This window comes from Dermochelys coriacea, chromosome 21, assembly GCF_009764565.3.
Source record: "Dermochelys coriacea isolate rDerCor1 chromosome 21, rDerCor1.pri.v4, whole genome shotgun sequence".
Lineage (NCBI taxonomy): Eukaryota > Metazoa > Chordata > Testudines > Dermochelyidae > Dermochelys > Dermochelys coriacea.
In genome coordinates this window covers 18,006,688-18,029,771 of record NC_050088.1, presented here as the reverse complement: position 1 = coordinate 18,029,771, position 23,084 = coordinate 18,006,688, and the positions used below count along the sequence as shown (strand labels likewise).

The window sequence follows — 23,084 nt, the reverse complement described above, 5'->3', positions numbered from 1 at the left end:
AGTTGGAGGATTCTGTCAGGCTGCATTTCTAAGGCTCTACTACTGAATCAGCTTTCCAGCACTACTTTTTAGTGCAACATAAACAGTTCTTGTCTTGAATCCATTTCACAGAATATGTTTCAAGGAGTTTAATCATACATTAAAAACCCTTCCAAAACACAAAATCTCTATTGAAGTAGCTTACTAAAGATGACTTGACTTCAGACTAGGAACAGAAGTAATGTGGCATCTTTTGCAGGAAAAACTATTTTAAAAAAAACAAATCTTACCCTATTAAGCTGAAATAAATCCAAGATCTTCCTCTCTACATGTGGAATTTTCAAGGTACATCCTTGGAGCTCCCAAAACTTTGCAATCTGGTCCAGAAAATTCAGCTTCACACGGGTCTGAGCCTAACAGAAGACAGCGTGCTTTCAATATGCAGTTCAATTTAGCTTCCACTTTCCAATGTTTTCAATACAAGAACATCTTCAAGTTCAGATCTTTGGTTATGTTCCAAAATCCCTCTTTAAATGTATTTGCACCTAGTATAATAAATATGACTGGCTTCCTTTCATTTTTGTTTATTTGGGAAAGATGCTGGATTGACTGCATTGAAATTGAAGTTCTCCAGATATCTAAAAGTATAGCCTTGTCAATGTGTTTGAACTCTATCATAGATGGATCTCATTTGTTTGGGAAAGGAAACTTCTGTCTCCACTGGGTCTTTGGCATCCCTGCTAATGTCACCCATTGTGATTTCAAAATGCATCCATCATTTGAAGGCAATGACTGGAATCAGTTATTTAAAAAAAGACTCACTATTCACTCTTAAGAGCCAATGTCACCTCCTCTATATTCCCTGTGTTAGAACTGATCTCAGTAATGTGTTCACTGGCTCTATGTTAGGAAACGTATCCTCTCCAGAGGACTAGATCACTGAGGCAAGTAGTACAGTAAAGGATCTATACAGTGGCAAGCCTTCCCCACTCACAGATGTGCACAGGCAATGGTGAGAGCAACCTTATTCTTCCTTTGCTGGAGTAAGAAGCTGCACCAGTCCCTCCAGTAGTAAATTCTGTAAGTAGGTCCCTGGGCATTAGAAGGCTGGGGTGATGTGGCATGCCCTCACAGGACCCCTTCCTTTACCCCTCCCGCCCAAAGAGCTGCAGCTTCATTTCTGATGCAGATGTGTGGGTTTACCCAAATACAAATTAATAAGAGTTACTGCATGGATTAATTTTCTTCTATGAGGGGATTCATCTTTCAAGGCATCTTCACAAATTGTCTTTAAAAGTTACTGAATCTACAATGTATCTGGACACGAATGCTTCAGTGTACATTTGAACTGGTCAAAGAAATAGAACCTTTGGCTACCAAAAGTGTTTTCTCCCCTACCACATAATGCATTTGCCAGTACATGTTCTACTGCAAAACTAGCAACCAGTAACTTTAAAAATATACATATAAATAAATAAATAAAAATCGTACTCTGAAGTGCCAGATGAACAATGGTCCAAACTCTAATACAACCCTAATTCTATCAAAAAACCTTTTTTTTATTTTTATCATCACAAAGTGTCTACAAGAACTGAGCTATGATTCATTCCTATATTAGCTGGAATCAAAGCTATACCTTTGAGCTTAGAAAACATTTGCTGATATTTTAAACCCTTCATTGTTTGGAATTCTCTCTTTGAAAACTTAGAATAAATTGTTATCCATACCAATCTGGTCCACTTCCATTTGATAAAAAATTATTCCACCCTCAAAAAGAACTTTAACATTACATTTCTGCAGACTTCTGTGTTTAGTCACTACATCATCACTAACATCAACGAGACCTGGTACAGAGTTAGTTAACATTCCTTCTGTTAGTTCAGCAGCATAGTATGAAATAGATCTTCTACTCTGGGCTCTTCTGAGAAATGGTAATGCTACTTTAAAGTTGCAATGAACTTATGAATCCCGCAGAACCCCACATATGAAATTGCCCTCTTGTTGACTATGCCTGCTGAGAATCAACTTTCCAAGGCAACTTTTAAAAAGATTTAAAATTCATGTCAGTTTTAAAATGCCTTTTGGCACAGGGAATAGGCACAAACAATGCAAAAATAAACATTTTTAAATTTAAAAGAAGTTTTCAAAAATTCAGACTAAGCAACTGGCTTCAGTGTGGTGAATCCAGTCAGATAATTCAGGACTTCACTGTTTGGCCAACAAGTTTATCATACATATGCTATTACATACAATTCTTGGAGATGACAGGTTTCAGAGTAGCAGCCGTGTTAGTCTGTATTCGCAAAAAGAAAAGCAGTACTTGTGGCACCTTAGAGACTAACAAATTTATTAGAGCATAAGCTTTCGTGAGCTACAGCTCACTTCATCCGATGAAGTGAGCTGTAGCTCACGAAAGCTTATGCTCTAATAAATTTGTTAGTCTCTAAGGTGCCACAAGTACTGCTTTTCTTTTTGCGAATTCTTGGAGACAAAGTGACAGAAAATGACTAAGGGCACGGCTACACTAGAGAGTCTCCCACCAACATAGCACTATCCACACCAGTAATTACGTCGTTTGGTGGGATGATCTATTCACACTCCTGAGCGACATACGTTATGCCGACATAGACTATGTCTACCCTGAAGTTTAAGTACATCTTCCTGGCTCATCACCAGTGTTCACTCTAATTTTTCCCATGCATGTGCAGAACGAATTTTGTTATGTGCACCAATATGTAGGTATGTGTTATACATCACCTCCATATTGGCGCACATAAAATTAATATGGCGAGGGTGGGGCCGAGGGGTTCGGAGTATGGGAGGGGGCTCAGAGCTGGGCAGAGGGTTGGGGTGAGGGGGGAGTGAGGGTTCCAGCTGGGGGCGTGGTCTCTGGGGTGGGGATGAGGGGTTTGGGGTACAGGTTGCCCCAGGGTTATGGTGGGGAGAGAGGACTCCCCCAAGCTCTCCCCCACCACAGCAGCACCTGGGCAGGAGGTTGGGGGGGGGAGGCATCTCTCCCCGGCCGCAGCAGGTCCAGGCTGGGGCTGGGTTGAGGCACCTCTTCCCAGGCCAGCCAGGTCGGTGGGGTGGGGGGGGGGCGATGCTTAATAGGCTGCTGTGCAGTCGCGCAGCTTAGAGGGAATTAAGTTCATGACTAGCTGTCTATTCCCTGAATATAATCCCTTCACTGCCTCCCTTTCTCCATCACAAACTTATTGTCGTGACCTTCAAAGCTCTCCATATAAAAGCCTTCCCTTTTCTGAACTATTATCTTTCCAAGAGGCAGAGTCCTGCCACTTTCCCTCTGCTATCTATGCCAGCCTTGGCCACCTGCTCGTCCGCTTCTCCCACAAGCACCACTGCACTTTGTCTCCTGCAGTCCCTTACTCCCAGTGGAAAATTCTAAAGCCACCAGCTTATCCTCCCTCACATCCCTCCTCCAAGCTACACACCTTAATGCATAAAAAATACTGCCATCTCAAAACAGCAAAGCAGGAGATGAGTTATCACTGCTACTGACCAGCTAAAAATTGCCCACAGAACTAGTCCATGCTAAATTATATTACTTTTGTTATCAACATCCTTCCTCATCCCTACCCACTTGTCTCATTTTTATGAATGCAAGACCTTCAGGGGACTATATATTTGTACAGTGCTTTAGCACAATGGGAGCATGACCTGGTTGAGGTCTCTACGCGCTACTGCAATACAAATGTTAAATAACTAGGGCTGTTGATTAATTGCAGTTAACTGGCGTGATTAACTCAAAAAAATTAATCGTGATAAAAAATAAATCACAATTAATCGCAGTTTTAATTGCGCTGTTAAACAATAGAATACCAATTGAAATTTATTAAATATTTGTGGATGTTTTTCTACATTTTCAAATATATTAACTTCAATTACAACACAGAATACAAAGTGTATAGTGCTCACTTTATATTATTTTTATTACAAATATTTACACTGTAAAAACAACGAAACAGTATTTTTAAATTCACCACATACGAGTAGTGTAGTGCAATCTCTTTATTGTGAAAGTACAACTTACAAATGTAGATTTTTGCTATTGTTATATAACTGCACTCAAAAAACAAAACAATGTAAAACTTTAGAACCTACAAATCCACTCAGCTCTACTTCTTGTTCAGCCAATCACTAAGACAAACACTAAGACTGCTATAACATGAAATATATGTCAGAATGAGGGTAAAACAGAGCAGCAAACATACAATTCTTCCCCCAAGTAGTTAAGTCACAAATTTAATTAACACGTTTTTTTAAACGAGCATCATCAGAATGTCCTCTGAAATGATGGCTGAAACATGAAGGGTCATATAAACGTTTAGCATATCTGGCATGTAAATACCTTGCAATGCTCGCTACAAAAGTGCCATGTGAATGCCTGTTTTCGCTTTCAGGTGACATTGTAAATAAGAAGCAAGAAGCATTACCTCCCATAAATATAAACAAACTTGTTTTGTCTTAGCCCTGGTCTACACTACAAGGTTAGGTTGAATTTAGCTGCATTAGGTTGATTTTATAAGCAATGCGGCTACACAACCAACTCCGTTCCATCAACCTGAAGGGCTCTTAAAATCGACTGATGTACTCCTCCCCAGCGAGGGGAGTAGTGCTAAAATCTAACTTCCTGGGTTGAATGTGGGGGTGCAGATGCAGTGTTGTGCAATTCAATGGTATTTGCCTGCTATCCCAGAGTGCTCCAATGTGATTGCTCTGGACAGTGCTTTCAACTCCGATGAACTAGCCAGGTACACAGGAAAATTCCTGGGAACTTTTGAATTTCACTTCCTGTTTGGTCAGCGTGGCGAGCTCAGCAGCACAGGTGACCATGCAGTCCCAGAATCGCAAACAAGCTCCAGCATGGACAGAAAGGGAGACACTGCATCTGATTGCTGTATGGGGAGAAGAATCTGTGCAGGCAGAATTCCAGTGAAAAAGAAAAAATGCTAATAAAAATGCCAAAATCCTACAGGGCATTGTGGAGAGAGGCTACACCAGGGACACACAGCAGTGCCACGTGAAAGTTGAGTTCAGGCAAGCCTACCAAAAGACAAAGGAAGCAAACGGTCACTCCGGATCAGAGCCCCATATATGCCGCTTCTATGATCAGCTGCATGCCATTCTAGTGGGGGACCCTACCACTACCCCATCACTGTCCGTGGACACCTGCAAGGGGGGAGTCTCACACAACACAGAGGAGGAGTTTGTGGATGAGGAAGAGGATACGGCAGCAGGCAAGCGGAGAATCTGTTCTCCCTGGGAGCCAGGACCTTTTCATCACCCTGGAGCCTATACCCTCCCAAGGAGGGTTGCCAGACCCTGAAGCAGGAGAAGGCACCTCTGGTGAGTGCACATTTGTAACTACACTACAGGGGTTAAAAGCAATTGTGTTTAATGTTTGATTTGCCCTGAAGAATTGGGATGCATTCACGGCCAGTACAGCTACTGGAAAAGTCTGTTAACATGTCTGGGGATGGAGAGGGAATCCTCCAGAGACATCTCCATGAAACTCTACTGGACGTACTCTGAAAGCCTTTGCAGAAGGTTTCTGGGGAGGGCTGCCTTATTTCATCCTACACAGTAAGACACTTTACCATGCCAAGCCAGTAGCAAGCAGTCTGGAATCATTGCAGCACAAAACATGGCAGCAAATGGTCCTGGGTTTTGGTCACATTCATGCAACATTTGGTCTTTATCTTTCTGTGTCAGCCTCAGGAGAGTGGTGATATTCATGGTCACCTGGTTGAAATAGGGGAATTTTTGTAAGGGAACAGTAAAGGGACTCCGTTCATGCTAGGCTGTTTGCACTTGGCTAAAAAGGATCATCCCGGAGAACAGACACGTGGTGAGGGGAGGGGTGTGCTGCACATCCAACCCAAAACCACAGCCCCTCCTTTTAAACGGCAAACCCAACCAGCATTGCTTGCTATGGGAAAGGAGGGCACTGCAGTTAGAAGCCATTCCCACATGTTATGAAGGCGGAAGAAGCCAACTATAGCTGCCTGGAAACCAAATTCTGTTGCCCAGACATGCGTGATGTGTCACTATGCCAGCAGGCGCTCAATATAAAAGGCAAAATGCGACCTTGTGCCTAAAGCACATGGGCTGTTTGCTGTGAATTGCTTGATTCATTGTGAAAGTCTCCCTTTTGTTCTCAGAATTGTATCTTCTTAAATTTTATTCTCCCTTTTTATTGCCCCTGCAGGTGCAAATGTTTCTATGCTCCCCGTATCATATCCATCCTAGAGGTTATCGCAGATTAGAAGGCAAAAAAAAAAAAAAAAAACCCGCACTCGCGATGACATGTTTTCCGAGCTCATGCAGTCCTCCCACACTGATAGGGCACAGCTGAATACATGGAGGCATTCGCTGGCAGAGGCCAGGAAAGCATACAGTGAGCGTGATCAGAACACGCAGGAGGCAATGCTGAGGCTAATTGGGAGCAAACGGACATGATCAGGCATCTGGTGGAGCTGCAGCAAAGGCAAGAGCACAGACCGCTGCTACATCCATTGTATAAGCACCTGCCCTCCTCGCCAAGTTCCATATCCTCCTCACCCAGATGCCCAAGAACACATTGGGGGAAGCTCCAGGCACCTAGCCACTCCAAAGGATGGCCCAAGCAACAGAAGGCTGTCATTCAAACAGCTCTGATTTGTGGTGTGGCTACAATAAGCAATGTGGCCTTTTCCTTCCCTCCTCCCCCACCCTACCCGGGGTACCTTGTCAGCGATCTCCCTTTTTTTTTTTTTTTTTTAATAATAAAGAATGCATGGATTCAAAACAATAAGGACTTTATTTCCTTTGCCAGCTGTGGTCAAAGTGGGGAGGGGGATGGGCCTACAGGGAAGTAAATTCAACAAAGGGGGCAGTTTTGCATCAAGGAGAAAAAACACACAACTGTCACACTGTAGCCTGGCCAGTCATGAAACTGTTTTTCAAAGCCTCTCTGATGCGCAGCGCACCTAGCTGTGCTCTTCTAATCGCCCTGGTGTCTGGCTGCTCAAAACTGGCCGCCAGGCAATTTGCCTCAACCTCCCACCCTGCCATAAACATCTCCCCCTTATTCTCACAGATATTATGGAGCACAGAGCAAGCAGCAATAACAATGGGAATGTTCGTTGCACTGAGGTCTAACATTGTCAGCAAACAGCGCCAGCGAGCTTTTAAAAGTCCAAAGGCACATTCTACCATCATTCTGCACTTGCTCAGCCTATAGCTGAACTGCTCCTTACTACTATCCAGGCTGCCTGTGTATGACTTCATGAGCCATGGGAGCAAGGGGTAGGCTGGGTCCCCAAGGATAACTGTTGGCATTTCAACATCCTCAACAGTTATTTTCTGGCCTGGGAAGTAAGTCCCTTCTTGCAGCTGTTCAAACAGCCCTGAGTTCCTAAAGATGCGAGCGTCATGCACCTTTCCCGGCCATCCCACATTGGTGTCGGTGAAACATCCCTTATGATCCACCAGTGCTTGCAACACCATTGAGAAGTACCCCTTGCAGTTTACGTACTGGTCCGGTGCCAAGATAGGGAGAAGCATTCTATCGCCCCACCAGAGTTAGGGAACCCCATTGCAGCAAAGCCATCCACTATGACCTGCACATTTCCCAGAGTCACAACCCTTGTTAGCAGAAGGTCACTGATTGCATTGGCTACTTGGATCACAGCAGCCCCCACAGTAGATTTGCCCAATCTGAATTGATTCCAGACTGACCGGTAGCAGTCAGCAAGCTTCCACAGGGCTATTACCACTTGCTTCTCAACTGTGAGGGCAGCTCTCATCTTGGTATTCCTGCACTTCAGGAGAGGGAAAAGCAACTCACAAAGTTCAAGAAAAGTGGCCTTATGCATGCGAAAGTTTTGCAGCCACTGGGAATCATCCCATACCTGCAACACTGTGCAGTCCCAGCAGTCTGTGATTGTTTGCTAGGCCCAGAATCGGTGTTCCACTGTATCAACCTGCTCCACTGCCGCCATGATGTCCCAATTGGCACATCCCGTGCTTTCAGGAACGTCTGTGTCCATGTCCTCCTTGTGCTGGCGTCTCCTAGCCAGGTTCTGCACATACTGCAGGATAATGCACGAGGCGTTTACAATGCTCACAACAGCAGCACTGAGCTGAGCGGGCTCTGTGCTTGCCGTGCTATGGTGTCTACATGGGTAACCCAGGAAAAAAGGAGCGAAACGATTGTTTGCCATTGCTTTCACAGAGGGAGGGAGGGGAGACTGACGACTTGTACCCAAAACCACCTGCGATGATGTTTTTGCCCCATCAGTCATTGGAAGCATAACCCAGAATTCGAATGGGCAGCAGGGACAGTGGGATAGCTACCCACAGTGCACCATCCATGAGTTGATGTTAGCCACGGTGGGGATGCACTCCACTGACCTACTGCACTTAGTGGGGACATACATAATCGACTGTATAAAATCGCTTTCTAAAAGATCAACTTCTATAAAATCGACAATTTCGTAGTGTAGACATACCCTTAGTGACTGGTTGAACAAGAGGTATAACTGAGTGGACTTGTAGGGTCTAAAGTTTTACACTGTTTTGTTTTTGAGTGCAGTTATGTAACAACAACAAAAATCTACATTTGTAAGTTGTACTTTCACAATAAAGAGATTGCACTACAGTACTTGTATGCGGTGAATTGAAAAATACTATTCTGTTTATCATTTTTACAGTGCAAATATTTGTAATCAAAAATATAAAGTGAGCACTGTACACTTTGTATTGTCATAAACTGAAATCAATATATTTAAAAATGTAGAAAACATCCAAAAGTATTTAAATAAATTGTATTCTATTATTGTTTAACAGATTGATCACAATTGATTTTTAATCACTGCACATCCCTATAAATAACAGTAATAAAAAAAAAATTCCACACCACATTTCTCACTATATTTTAATAATTGTATAGTCGTTTAAGTTTTATTCCAAAGCAAACAACTCTAGCACGTATTTTCACTAAATACCACTTCCTTTCTACAGAGATTCTGAAAATATTAGTTCTATTGGGCTTGATTTTCAGAGGTATCATAGAATTATAGCATCATAGAATATCAGGGTTGGAAGGGACCTCAGGAGGTCATCTAGTCCAACTCCCTGCTCAAAGCAGGACCAATCCTCAACTAAAACATCCCAGACAGGGCTTTGTCAAGTCTGACCTTAAAAACTTCTAAGGAAGCAGATTCCACCACTTCCCTAGGTAATGCATTCCAGTGTTTCACCACCCTCCTAGTGAAAAAGTTTTTCCTAATATCCAACCTAAACCTCCCACACTACAACTTGAGACCATTATCCCTCGTTCTGTCTTCTGCTACCACTGAGAACAGTCTAGATCCATCCTCTTTGGAACCCCCTTTCAGGTAGTTGAAAGCAGCTATCAAATCCCCCCTCATTCTTCTCTTCCACAGACTAAACAATCCCAGTTCCCTCAGCCTCTCCTCCTAAGTCATGTGTTCCAGTCCCCTAATCATTTTTGTTGCTCTCCACTGGACATTTTGCAATTTTTCCACATCTTTCTTGTAGTGTGGGGCCCAAAACTGGACACGGTACTCCAGATGAGACCTCACCAATGTCGAATAGAGGGGAACAAACTTTTGCTTCATTGCACATCCTCAAGAATAAACTACTTTGAACATATTTACTCCTTCAAGTGGATTCTAATGTTAATGGCATCAGTTTCTGACTCTACCTCCAATTCATTCAGCCTCTGGATTCGTGGAGTAAAATGAAGTTTATCGACATCACATGCAAATGGTGGCTGCCATTCCTGGGGAAAGAGAAAAGCTTCAGTAAACAGAATAGGAAAATTCAACACATTCTTTGTGTTTACAAGCTAGATACACCTAAAGTTAAAACAAAGCCAAACCCAAAGACAGCCTCACTTCTCCTCCATTTTCAAATACGAAATCTAGTATTTTCCCCAAATGATCTTACAATACACAAACATTTCAACACACAGTCACACACTGAAGGTAAGAAAAAGCAAAGCACTTTACAATGCCGTCTTCTAAAAATTAGAAGTTTTTTATTCAGGTTCGATTCTTTTTGCTTTCATTAAGAAATTATGTTCATTGTGTCTTTAAATAGATTGTTTTGACGTGTAATGAAATAGGTCTTCCACTGATACTCTGAAACTAAAGATGTGACTCACAAAGATTAGCCTTTAATCTCATAGACATACACACACACACACACACACACACACACACACACACACAAATCAAAAAGAAAAGGAGTACTTGCGGAACCTTAGAGACTAACAAATTTATTTGAGCGTAAGCTTTTGTGAGCTATAGCTCACTGCATCGGATGCATGTCACAGAGTTAGGACGTCCACTGTAACTGCAAGGTCGCATTCCAAAATGGGCATCATGTGTCAGCTAAAGATCTTGTCTGTCAAGCAGAAATAGTAGGTGTCCTTGGCAGAGCCTACTGTGCCATTTCCTTCATACAGGAAAAGGCCCTTGTGGTGGAAAGAACATAGTTACAACCTCCAGACACAGTCTGTTCAAATGTTACATATGCCACTTATTTGCTTTTTCCTGTTAGGAATTTTTGCTCTCAACATATAAATTAAACATGTTCATTGGCCACAAAACCAACTGCAATGCACAGTATTGAGTGTATTCCTGAAAAGGCAATTAGCTGGAATCAGAGACTTTAAACGCTCAGGAGACACACAAGCACATCAGGTAAACAGTTTCTTTGCTTCTCATACCTCGTAGACTTTAAGATCAGAAGGGACCATCGTGATCATCTAGTCCTCAAATCAGGTTTAAAAAGACTTCAAGTTACAGCAAATCCACCATTTACACCAGTTTAAACTTGCAAGTGCCTCAGACCCCATGCTGCAGAGGAAGGCAAAGAGTCTCTGCCTGATCTCCAAGCAACAGCAGCTATGTTGTCAATCAAAAACAACTACTTTAGGAGTATCTTGTTTAAAAATATTCAGAAACAGCTGAAATATATCTAACAAGAAAACACAATACACGCCACCACTCTTACTTCAACAGAGATCATCTAAAGTTGGTGGGTAGCATTTACCTAAGATTACAAAGCAATATCATCTCTCAGACCGCTAACATTTAACACATGCAGTGTAGTTATAGCCATATGTGTCTAATATCCTGGGACTGACAAGGTGGGTGCAGTAATCTCTCTTATTGGACCAATAAAGAGATTACCTCACCCACCTCATCTCACATATATCACAGCCAGTTGGTGTGACAGTACAGTGTTTATTTAGAAGAGCCAAATTTAGCTTAGTTTAAATTTGATACCAATTTCTTATATATCAAGGTATCTTTTTTTTCATCTGTAATTATAGAAGGATAGTAATGGTAATAAGAACTTCTGATATTGAAGTGACACAGTATCATTTACCAGGGAAGATCATATTTGCCTTTTCCTCAATGACTCCTTGTGGTCTAGGCAATATGGACTAGGGCAGTATGTTTGTTATTTTAGCAAGAACATTTAACATGAAAACTGTAATAGTCTCAAACTCAATCTCCATAGATTTTCAAGACTTTTTCACTATTACAGTGATGTCACATGCATTAGGGTTTCTTTACTATTATTACTTTTGATTTATACCCTTAATTTGGCGCAATTGTGCAGCATGAGAAGATCATGTCCAACATCACACAGGAAGCCTGTAGCAGAGCCAGAATGCTGAAAAATTGGAGCTAGTTCAGGAAGAGCCACAAGAATGATTCATAATGGGAAAAACTCACTTACAATGAGGTAACTTGCCAGGGAGCAGATTTCTAATATTACAGAGCTCTTTGTTAGCAAAGACAAAGATCCAATGGACTGGAAGCGGAAATCACCAAAGTCCAAAGTGGAACTAAGGCTGTGTCTACACTTGCCATTTAAAGCACAAAAAGTCCCTTTTTTGCACTAAAACCGAGGGAGCGTCTACACTTGTTAATGACTTTTTGCAGTGAAATTCAGAAGTTTCATTGCAAAAAGAAAACCACCTTCATGAGAGGCATACAGCTCTTTCTGCACTGTTGTGAAAGTGAAGGCACGTTCTACCTGTGTAAACACCTTTTAGCCTCCAGAGGATATCCCACAGTTCCAAAAGTGACCACTCTGGCCAGCATCTCCGCTGCTCTGATGCCAGGTAAATGGACATCCACCCCCCTCCCTGTAAGCCCCGGGAAGTTTGAAACTCCATTTCCTGTTGCGAGTGCTCATGTGCCCAGATGACCATGGCTGTTCCACATACCAAACGATCCCCTGCTTGGAGCAATGCTGAGCTACTGGACCAGATCAGTGTTTGGGGAGAGGAGGTTGTGCAGTGCCAGCTGCATTCCAGCCATAGGAATTTCAATACCTATGAGCAGATTGCATGCAGATTGCAGAAAGGGCATAAGAGGGACACACTACAGTGCGGAGCGAAGGTGAAGGAGCTGAGGAACGCATACCATACGGCAAGGGAGCCAAACTGTCAGTCTGGTGCTGCACCACAAAGCTGCTGTTTTTACAATGAGCTGGATGCAATTCTAAGTGGTGACCCTACCTCCATTGCAAAGAGCCCAGTGGATATGTTTTCATTTCTGGAGTCGGTGAAAAGTGGCCCTAGCCAGGAGATCACAGATGAAGAGGAGGCTGCTGAGGAAGCTGTGGAGCCCGTTGCTGTGTGCACTCAGGACCCCTTCTCTACTCTGGAGGTGTCTAGCCAGTGTGAGTGGCCACTGGCTGCTGAGGCAGAGGCAGGAGAGCAGAGCTCTGGAAAGTTGCTTTGCTTTGACAATGCATAAAGCAGGTTTAGGGCACAGAAAAGTACTACGGTGGCTGTGTTTGTGTGCTGGGTGCCCTCCCTTCATGCTAGTCCTTTTCTGAATGTGTGTATGCAATAAACCCTCTAACCCTGTGTTCCCTCACCATTGCTGGGTTCTTGTGCATCATGGATGCTTGACTTTTGTCACCAAGAGAGTGATTTCTTACCAGTGGTGTATTGCAACATACACTGTGATTTCTGTATGCATGTTTCACAGCAATGTGTTGCTTTTGTCTTCTCAGAAAAGACTGTGGAAGACCAACCCCCCACTGTAGCAGACCGTCTGTGACATATAAGAAAGCAAGCAAGATGCACTAGGGCAGACACGTTTCATGAGGCGATTCAGCACTCCCAAGAGGAGACACATGATAAAAATAAATGGAGAGAAACCATGACAAAGTGGAAAGTGGAAAGAGGGAGAGAACCGAGACCGAAAAGAGAATAATGCTTTCTATAGGGAAGCCACAGAGAGGCTAAACAACATTCCGGGGCATCAGACAGATATGATGCATTCTCTCATTACACTGCAGAGTGACCCGATTCATGCCCGCCCCCCGCCTTGAGGCAAGTGCAGAATTCTTTCCCATGCACTCCCCAAACTCCCACTGCACATTCTTATAGGCTCGCTGTAAATTTTTTCCATTCCTCGACAATCCACACCCACAGCTTGTCAAACGACAGCCAGAGTTATACACAGCTTTAAGGTATATGGTGTTTTCTCTGTTTTTAAAATAAAAGCACAAATTTTTCAAAAAGAAGCTTCATTTGTGTGTTCACATTTCTGTACACATCATCACAGCTACAAGTCAACTAGCACTTCATTGTCACTGACATAGCATACAGAACCACCATGTAGCACAGCACATGCTGTTAACACTTCCTTTCCCAAGCACAGCAGCAAAGTTTAATGATTTTCATTTGAAAACTTTTCCCTCAAGGCATCCCGGATCCTAACTGCCATGCACTGTGCCCCTCTAATAGCCCTGGTATCCACTAGCACCTGCAAAACCATGGAAAAAGTACACCTTACAATTTATATACTCTGTGCCAAGGTGGGCCGAGAGGGATGTGCGTACCATCTATCACCCCTCCACAGTTAGGGAAGCCCATTTCTGCAAAGCCATCCAAAATGTCATGCACATTACCAAGAGTCACGGTCTTGCGCAGTAGGATGCGATTAATGGCCTTGCACACTTGAGTTACCATGGCACCAATGGTCAATCTCCCCACTCCAAACTGGTTTGCAACTGACTGGTAGCTATCTAGAGTCACCAGCTTCCACAATGAGATTGCCACACACTTCTCTACAAAAAGAAAAGGAGTACTTGTGGCACCTTAGAGACTTCTCTACAGCGATTGCAGCTCTCAGTCTGGTGTCCTTGCAACTCAGGGTCCAGGGAAAGCTCAGCACACAGTTCCACATCCAAAGGTGGCTCTCCACATCCAAAAGTTTTGAAGCCATTGGTCGTAATCCCAGACATGCGTAACGATATGATCCCACAACTCTGAGCTAGTTTCCCTAGCTGTTCCACAGTACCCAGCTCCTCAGTTAATGCCAAAAGCAATCAAATGTTACTTCTTTCAATTTTAGGCAGCTCATCAGGCATCTCTGACTGCAGCTCTCTTTGCAGGTTTAGGAACAGCTGCACTGCCAAGCGCGATGTGCAAGTGACAACTATCAGAGTAGTGGACAGCAGTGCAGGATCCATTCCTGCTTGTAGATGTGGCAGGGAAAAAAAGCCAGACAGCAGCAGGTTTTAAAAAATGCTGCAAAAGAAACAAGGAAGCAATGGGGTTACTGGGACATGAAGCAGTGCATCAGAGGGCACTGAGCAGGGACCTAGAATGCCTTCTCTAGAATGCCTCACCCCTGGCCCCACCTTACCTATCAAGTGAGCTGCACTGTGGGATAGCTGCCTTATAGCGCTGCTCTCATCAGCAAGGGAAGTGCTGTAACGTAAACACTCTCTGATGCCTGAGGAATTGAGTACACAAACCAGCGCTTTTCTTTCACCAGTTCCCTATCACCAGTGAAACTTACAGTGCAAAAACTCTGCAAGTGTAGACATACCCTAAGATATAAATGGGTAATTAACCATTGCACAAATTCCCAAGGGATGGCAAGATTTGAAGTCTTTCTAAAAGATATGATCTAGTTTCATTCCAGAAATCTTTGAACTAGATCACTTAGCTAAACTCTAGGGTCTGTGTTATGCAGGAGGTCAGACCAGATAATCATAATGGACCCTTCTAGCCTTAAAATATATAAAAGGGAACCTTTTACACTAAGATTAAATAAAGGGAGTTTGTATCATTTGAATGTCTAATAACCTATACATACGCCAAAAGCAGCACTTATTCTAGGATGCAAACAAAGCTGTGCATCATATCATAGGAACAGCATATTGACAAGTTGCATGTATGAATCCTAGAGTACTATACACATTCCACAATACCTATAATAGTCCAGAGCCAGTTGAACAGTTTCAGGGAGCTCCTGCTTTTAACCAGCCAATACTTAAATACTTCCTGTACAACTCACCTAGTCACTGTAAAACTTCTCCCCCTTGGCTAACCATACAGTCTGTTATGATGAAAATTTCTGTTATTTAATAAAATTACATAACACCAGAGAGCCCAAACTCTCACTATGACTGATTTCCTACAGTTCATAGTTTTTAAACCAGAGGGGCCTGAAAAATCATGACACTTTGACAATGAAATCTTTTGGGGGCAATTTTTAACTGATACTCTGAAACTATTTAATGAAGTTTGTTTAAACTTTTCTGAAAACACTACATTTACTCAGATTATATACTGAAAATTTTGGACAGAAACTGTGTGTTTCCTATAAAACACTGGTTTCAGAGTAGCAGCCATGTTAGTCTATATCTGCAAAAGGGAAAAAAAAAAAAGAGTACTTGTGGCACCTTAGAGGCTAACAAATTTATTTGAGTGATGAAGTGAACTGTAGCTCACGAAAGCTTATGCTCAAATAAATGTGTTAGTCTCTAAAGTGTCACAAGTACACCTTTTCTTTCTATAAAACACTGGTTTTCAGAAAAGAGCTACAATGATATGAGGTCAGTAAAACCTGCCTTTAGAAACTATCTATTTAGCTCATCCAAGACAAGGATAAGAGGTAGCTTGATCACAGTCTACAAATACCTCCATGAGGAGAATATTTATGATAATAGAGAGCTTTTTAGTTTAGCAAACAATAGTATAACAATATCCAATGGCTAGAGCTGAAACTACCAAAAGTTCAGTCTACAAATAAGGCATAGATTTTTTAACAGTGAGGGTAATCAACCTCTGGAACAATTTACCTAGGGATGTGATGCATTCTCCATCATTTGAAATCAAGTGAAATCTTGTTTGGGGAAAAAAAAAAATGGTTACCTACCTTCCATAACTGTTGTTCTCCAAGATGTGCTGCTCATGTCCATACCAAGTAGGTGTGTGCATGCCTTATGCACAGCTGCTGGAAGGTTTTTCTCCTAGTGGTATCCATTGGGTCGCCTTAGATGGCCCCTGGAGTCACGCCCTGCCGACCCCCCACCTCTTCAGCTCCTCCTTGCCAGCTGGGGTAGGCAGATGGGTCTTGGAATGGACATGAGCAACACATCTCGACAAAGAACAGTTATGGAAGGTAGGTAACTGTTTTCTTCGAGAGCTTGCTCAGATCAATTCCAAGTAGGTGACTCCCAAGCAGTTGAACAGGAGGAGTCGGAGCTCATTGACTCACGGATTGCAGCACCACTCTGCCAAATACGGCATCTTCTCTAACTTGCTGTGTAATGGTGTAATGCAAAGTGAAGGTGTGGCCAGATGACCACATTGCTACCCTACAGATGTCCTGGATTGAAAACTGTGACAGAAATGCTGCAGAGGATGCCTAAGCCCTTGTGGAATGTGCTGTCAGCACTGGAGCAGGTATCTTTGCCAGGTTGTACCATGCACAGATACAGGACGTAATCCATGATGAGATTCTTTGGGACAAATCGGGAGGCCCTTCAATCTGTCTGCTGTGGCCACAGAGAGCTGAGTTGACCTGCAAAATGGTTTTGTCCTCTTGATGTAAAAGGCTAATGCTCACCTTACATCCATAGAATAAAGTCTTCGCTCTCGGTTACTGGCATGCAGTCTTGGGTAAAAGACTGGGAGCAAAATGTCCTGGTTCGTGTGAAATTGCAAGACTACCTTCGGAAGGAAGACTGGGTGAGGACGGAACTGGACCTTGTCCTTGTAGAAGACCAGGTTACGGAGGCTCGGATGTGAGGGCCTTAATCTCAGAAACCCTCCTGGCCAATGTTATGGCTGCCAGGAATGCTACCTTTCCAGGATAGATAGAGCAGCAAACATGTTGCTAGGGGTTCCAACAGGGGCCACATGAGTCTCCATAGCACTAGACTGAAGTCCCAGGGAGAAACTGGTTGTTACACTTGAGGGTACAACCTAACCAGTCCCTTGAGAAAGCGGCTGATGATTGGTGAAAACTGATCGGCTTGTGACCCGGGGTGAAATGCCGAAATCGCGGTCAAACGGATCTTGATTGATGACACTGACAGCCCTTGCTATTTTAGGTACAAGTAGTCCAGAATTAAGGGTGCCGATGACTGTGTAGATGACATGCCCCTTTGCATCGACCACATAGAGAATCTTTTCCACTTAGTCAGGTACATGGCCCTCATGGATGGTTTTCTGCTGCCTAGGAGGACCTCTCCGATGGGTCCTGATAATTTCAACTCCCAGAAGTTTAGCCATGATTCCATGCCATGAGGTGGAGAAACTAGAGATTCAGATACTGAAGGCAGACATGGTCCTGGTGATGAGATCTGCGCCAAGAGGCAGACCAATTGGAGCCTCCACTGACAGGTGTAGGAGTGTGGTTTACCAGTACTGACATGGTCAGGTTGGAAGTTATCTTACTGACCTTCAGCAACACCTTCTGTAGGAGTGGAATTGTCGGGAATGCATAGAAAAGCTGGCCCCTCAATGGGAGGAGGAATATGTCTGCAACTGTGATTCAGGAAGGAGCAGAATTGCAGGCACTTCCAGTTGTGTCTTGTTGCAATCAAGTCTATATGGTGAACTCCCCACCGTTGGAAGATGCTGTTCACAATGTTCGGGCGAATGGACCACTCATGGTTGGAGAAAGACCTCCTGAGGTGGTCTGCCAAGTCATTCTGGGACCTCGGAAGGTAAGAAACCTCAAGATGTATAGAGTGTGCTATGCAGAACTCCCAGAGTTTGAGGGCTTCCTGACATAGGAGCGTGCTCCACCCTGTCTGTTTATATAGAACATTACTGCTATATTGTCCGCCGTGACCGATACACATCTGCCCTCCAGGTGGACTCAGACTGCCAGACCTTCTAGGCACACCACTCTCAGCTCTCTGACATGGATATGTAGTGAGAGCTCCACCTGGGATCAGAGGCCTTCAGTCCAGAGTCTCCCCGGATGAGCTCCCCATCCCAGACATGTCCATAACTAGGGACAGCGAGGGTTAAGGTCTGAAAAAGGGCACTCCTCTGCAGACAGCCTGCAAATTCAGCCACCAAAGAAGGAATTCAATTACACAATGGGACCACTGTCTAAGTGGTTTCAGTTTGGATATACTGAAGCCAGCCAGGCTTGAAGAGGTCTGAGTCACAGTCTTGCATGCTATATGGCATACATGCAGACAACCATGTGATCCACGAACTTCAGGCAGTTCTGTGCCGTGGTAATGGGGTAGCTTCTGAGGCCTTTTATGATGGCACATATAGCCTGGAATCGGAACTCCAGAAGGAACACCCAGGCTTGGCCCGAGTCTAGTACTGCCCTTATGAACTCCACCCTCTGGATGGATGACAGGGTCAACTTTTGTATGTTTAACAAGCCTAACTTGTCAAATGTTGACCGTATCAAGCCAACATCCGCCTCCACCTGCTCCCTGGTGTGGTCCTTGATCAGCCAGTCCTCTAGGTTCAGGTAAACCTGTACCTTCCACTTCCTCAGGAATACAGAGACACTTGGTGAATACTCAAGGGGCTGCTGATAGGCCAAAAGGGAGGACCGTGAACTGACAGTGGATATGGCTAACTACGAACAATAGGAATCTTCTGTGTCCTGGAATAAAAATATCCATCTTTCAAATCAAGGGCGGCATACCAGTCCCCCGGATCCAGGGAAGAGATAATGAAGGCCAAGGAGACCATGTGGAACCTCAGCTTCTTGATGAATCTGTTGAGATTTTGAAAGTCCACGATGGCACTGAGACTGCTTCAGGGTCAGGAAGTAGAGGGAGTAGAAACCCTTGCTCCTTAGCACTTGAGGGACCTCCTCTATAGCTCCCACTTTTAGGAGTGTCTACAGCTCTTGGATCAGAAGTTGCTCATGAGAAGGGTCCCTGAAGTGGTAAGGAGGGAGACAACTGAACAGTAGGGAGTATCCCAGTCATACCATGTATAGTACCCAGCGGTCTGAAGTAATCTCGGCCCATGCACAATAGAAATGGTATAAACGGCCTTAAAAACACAGGGGTGATAGATCCGGTACTTGAACTGGTGCCATCACCCTCAGGCATACCCTCAAAAGCTCTGCTTCACCCCAGATGGCTGCTTCACAAGCCCAGGTCCTTAGGTGGATGAAAGAGGAGAAGGACACCTTATCCTATAATTCCTGCCACGCTTCCTGCTATAATCTTGCCTAGGCTGAGATTGATAGAAGTGAGGTAGGAGTTGTGTTTTAAAGGTTTCCTCTGAGGAGCCAGGGTATGGTGCCAAGTGACTTGAGAGTTGTCCTCAAGTCCTTTAGACTGTGGAGTCTTAAGTCTGTCTGCTTGGAGAAAAGGGAAAAGCCCGCGAAGGAAGGTCCCATATGGTCTGTATGGTGCCGTGAGGGCTATCAGCTCCCTAGCCACCTCAAAATGTTTCCAGTGTGGAAGGTAGCTCTAGTATCTCTCCATGGCTCTCACTCGGAAGGGAGTCCAGTGGTGCTGGACACGATTGACCTTTCAGTGGGACCCAAATCAACGATACTGCTCTGAGTAATACAGAGCTTGAGTAGCTTGGTGCGGTCAAACTCCCCTCAAGTCCTTACACTCTGCTGGCCTCACCGTAGGTGAGCACCCGATTAGTCGTCTTTTGCTTCTTGCAAGGCATCAGTGATTGGGAGTGGTGCCACACATTTCCAGGTGGCTAAATATATAATTAATGCCAATCAGCATGGTTTCATGGGAGGTCAGTTTTGTCAAACAATCTGGGTTTTTTGTGTTTTAGAGAAGATTAAAGGTCTGATTGATACAGGCAACTGTGTTGTTACAGGTTTCAGAGTAGCAGCCATGTTAGTCTGTACTCGCAAAAAAGAAAAGGAGTACTTGTGGCACCTTAGAGACTAAAATTTATTTGAGCATAAGCTTTCATGAGCTACAGCTTACAATACACTTTGATTTCTCAAAGGCATTTGACCTAGTTCCACATGATGATGTGATTTTAAAAATTGCAATAGATAGAATTATAGGGCACACATTCTATGGATTAAAAACTGACTCATTGACTGATCTCAGAATGTAGTTGTTAATGGGGAGACATCAATGAGTGGGGGCTATTTTTAGCAGAGTCCCCCAGGGATCGATTCTTAGTCCAACACTATTCAATATTCCTATTACCAATCTAAACCTTATATAAATCTTTGTAAAATGTGCACAAGACAATGATTGGTGAGGTAGCAAATAATGAGAAAAGGTTACTGCTACAGAGTGATCTGAATTCACCTGGTGAAATGGTCACAATCCAACAAAATGCATTTTAATACAGCCAAAAACAAGGTAATACTTTGGGGGAACTAAGCGTACAAGCCATACTTTACAGGATCATAGATTATCTTGAAAAGCAGTAAGAAAAGCAGTACTTGTGGCACCTTACAGACTAACAAATTTATTTGAGCATAAGCTTTCGTGAGCTATAGCTCACTTCATCGGATGCATTCAGTGGAAAATACAGTGGGGAGATTTATATACACAGAGAACATGAAAAAAATGGGTGTTATCACACACGCTGTAAGGAGAGTGATCACTTAAGATGAGATATTACCAGCAGGAGGGGCGAGGGGGAGGAGGAACAAAACCTTTTGTAGTGATAATCAAGGTGGGCCGTTTCCAGCAGTTGATAAGAACGTCTGAGGAATAGGGGGGGAGGGAGGGAGAAAATATAGTTTTACTTTGTGTAATGACCCATCCACTCCCAGTCTCTATTCAAGCCTAAATTAATTGTATACAGTTTTCAAATTAATTCCAATTCAGCAGTCTCTTGTTGGAGTCTGTTTTTGAAGTTTTTTTTGTTGAAGAATAGCCACTCTTAAGTCTGTAATCGAGTGACCAGAAAGATTGAAGTGTTCTCCGACTAGTTTTTGAATGTTATAATTCTTGACGTCTGATTTTTGTCCATTTATTCTATTACATAGAGATTGTCCAGTTTGACCAATGTACAAGGCAGAGGGGCATTGCTGGCACATGATGGCATATATCTATCACATTGGTAGATGCGCAGGTGAACGACCCTCTGATAGTGTGGCTGATGTGATTAGGCCCTATGATGATGTCCCCTGAATAAATATGTGGACACAGTTGACAATGGGCTTTGTTGCAAGGATAGGTTCCTGGGTTAGTGATTCTGTTGTGTGGTTGCCGGTGAGTATTTGCTTCAGGGTGGGGGGCTGTCTGTAAGCAAGGACTGGCCATACAGTGTGTATGATAACACCCATTGTTTCATGTTCTCTGTGTATATAAATCTCCTCACTGTATTTTCCACTGAATGCATCCGATGAAGTGAGCTGTAGCTCACGAAAGCTTATGCTCAAATACATTTGTTAGTCTCTAAGATGCCACAAGTACTCCTTTTCTTTTTGTGAATACAGACTAACACAGCTGCTACTCAAACTTGAAAAGCAGTGATTCACAGAAGGATTTAAAGGTTCATTGTAGATAAGCACCTCAACATGACAACAGTGCAATGCCGTGACAAAACGAGCCAATGCAATTCTTGGATTTATAAAAAGGGGACTATCAAGTAGAAGTAGAGAGGTGATCTTAGATCCATATGCTGCATTGGTAAGCCCACCACCAGAATACAGAATCCAGTTCCTATGTCCATGCTTCAAGAAGGATGTGGAAATACTGGAAAGAGGTCAAAGGATGACCACAAGAATGATCCAGGAGCCGAAAAACAAGCTTTACAATATGAGGTTTAAGGAGCTCAACTTATTCAGCTATTCAAAGAGAAGGCTGAGAGGAAATTTGATCACTTTTGTACAGGTACTTAACACACACAGAGAAAGACATCTGATATTCAGGGGAAGCTGAAGATAGACAAATTCAACCTTGAAATAAGGTGCAATTTCCTAGCACTGAAGGGTCATTAAACACTGGAACATGTGAGGCGGTGGACTGACCATCAGTTGGAGTTTTAAATATAAGAAAGCATATATTTTAGAACAATATCTCAATTCAGCTTATGAGAGAAGGTCTATGACCTGTGTGCGCAGGGGCTGGGCTGGATGGTTATGATGGTGGTCCCTTCTGGCCTTGGAATCTGTCAATCCCTGAATTCCCCTGCTCAAGCCACAATCAAGGAAGAAGGCCACACTGGTTAAAAAACTGACATGGTTTAGAGGGGAAATTAAGGCATCTCTAAAAAAATAATATATAACAAAAGGGGAAGTTGATACTTCTGAATATAAAGAAGAAGCTAGGAATTGTAGAAAATTGATAAGGGAAACAAAGGGACAAAACAAGAAATCTATCGCCAGCACAGTTACAGACAATAAGGAGGAATTTAAGTATATTAGGAACAAAGAGAATTCTAACAATGATATTGGTCCATTACTAAATGCAAATGGTAGATTATCAATAGTAATGCAGAAGACACAAACATTCAAAAATATTTCCGTTCTGTATTTGGGGAAAAACAGATAATGTCATATCATATGATGACAACAGTCTTTCCATTCCATTAGTATTTTGGGAGAATGTTAAACAGCAGCTATTGAAGTCAGACAAGATAACTTGCATGTACGTGTTTCAAAAGAGCTCGCTGATGAGCAGCCCACTGGACCGTTAACACTGATTTTTAACAAGTCTTAGAACACTGGGGGAGTTCCAGAAGACTGGAAGAAAGCTAATCTTGTGCCAATATATAAAAAGCGTAAATGGGTAATTAGAGGCCCGCCAGTCTGACATCTATCCCAGATAAGATAATGAAGTGGCTGATACAGGACTCAATTAATCAAGAA

At 43.2% G+C, this 23,084-nt stretch overlaps 1 protein-coding gene across 9 annotated transcripts in view; it reads right to left on the bottom strand.

Moving 5' to 3' along the window:
- KDM5B (lysine demethylase 5B) overlaps positions 1-23,084 on the bottom strand; it is a 204,053-nt gene that overhangs the window by 157,160 nt on the left and 23,809 nt on the right. For all 9 annotated transcript variants that reach the window (XM_043500701.1, XM_043500706.1, XM_038379466.2 and 6 more), the window contains exons 2-3: positions 9,710-9,787; positions 270-392 (exon numbers count right to left, since the gene is read on the bottom strand). In XM_043500701.1, coding sequence (XP_043356636.1) covers positions 270-392; positions 9,710-9,787 — 201 coding nt within the window. The remainder of the gene's footprint in view (positions 1-269; positions 393-9,709; positions 9,788-23,084) is intronic.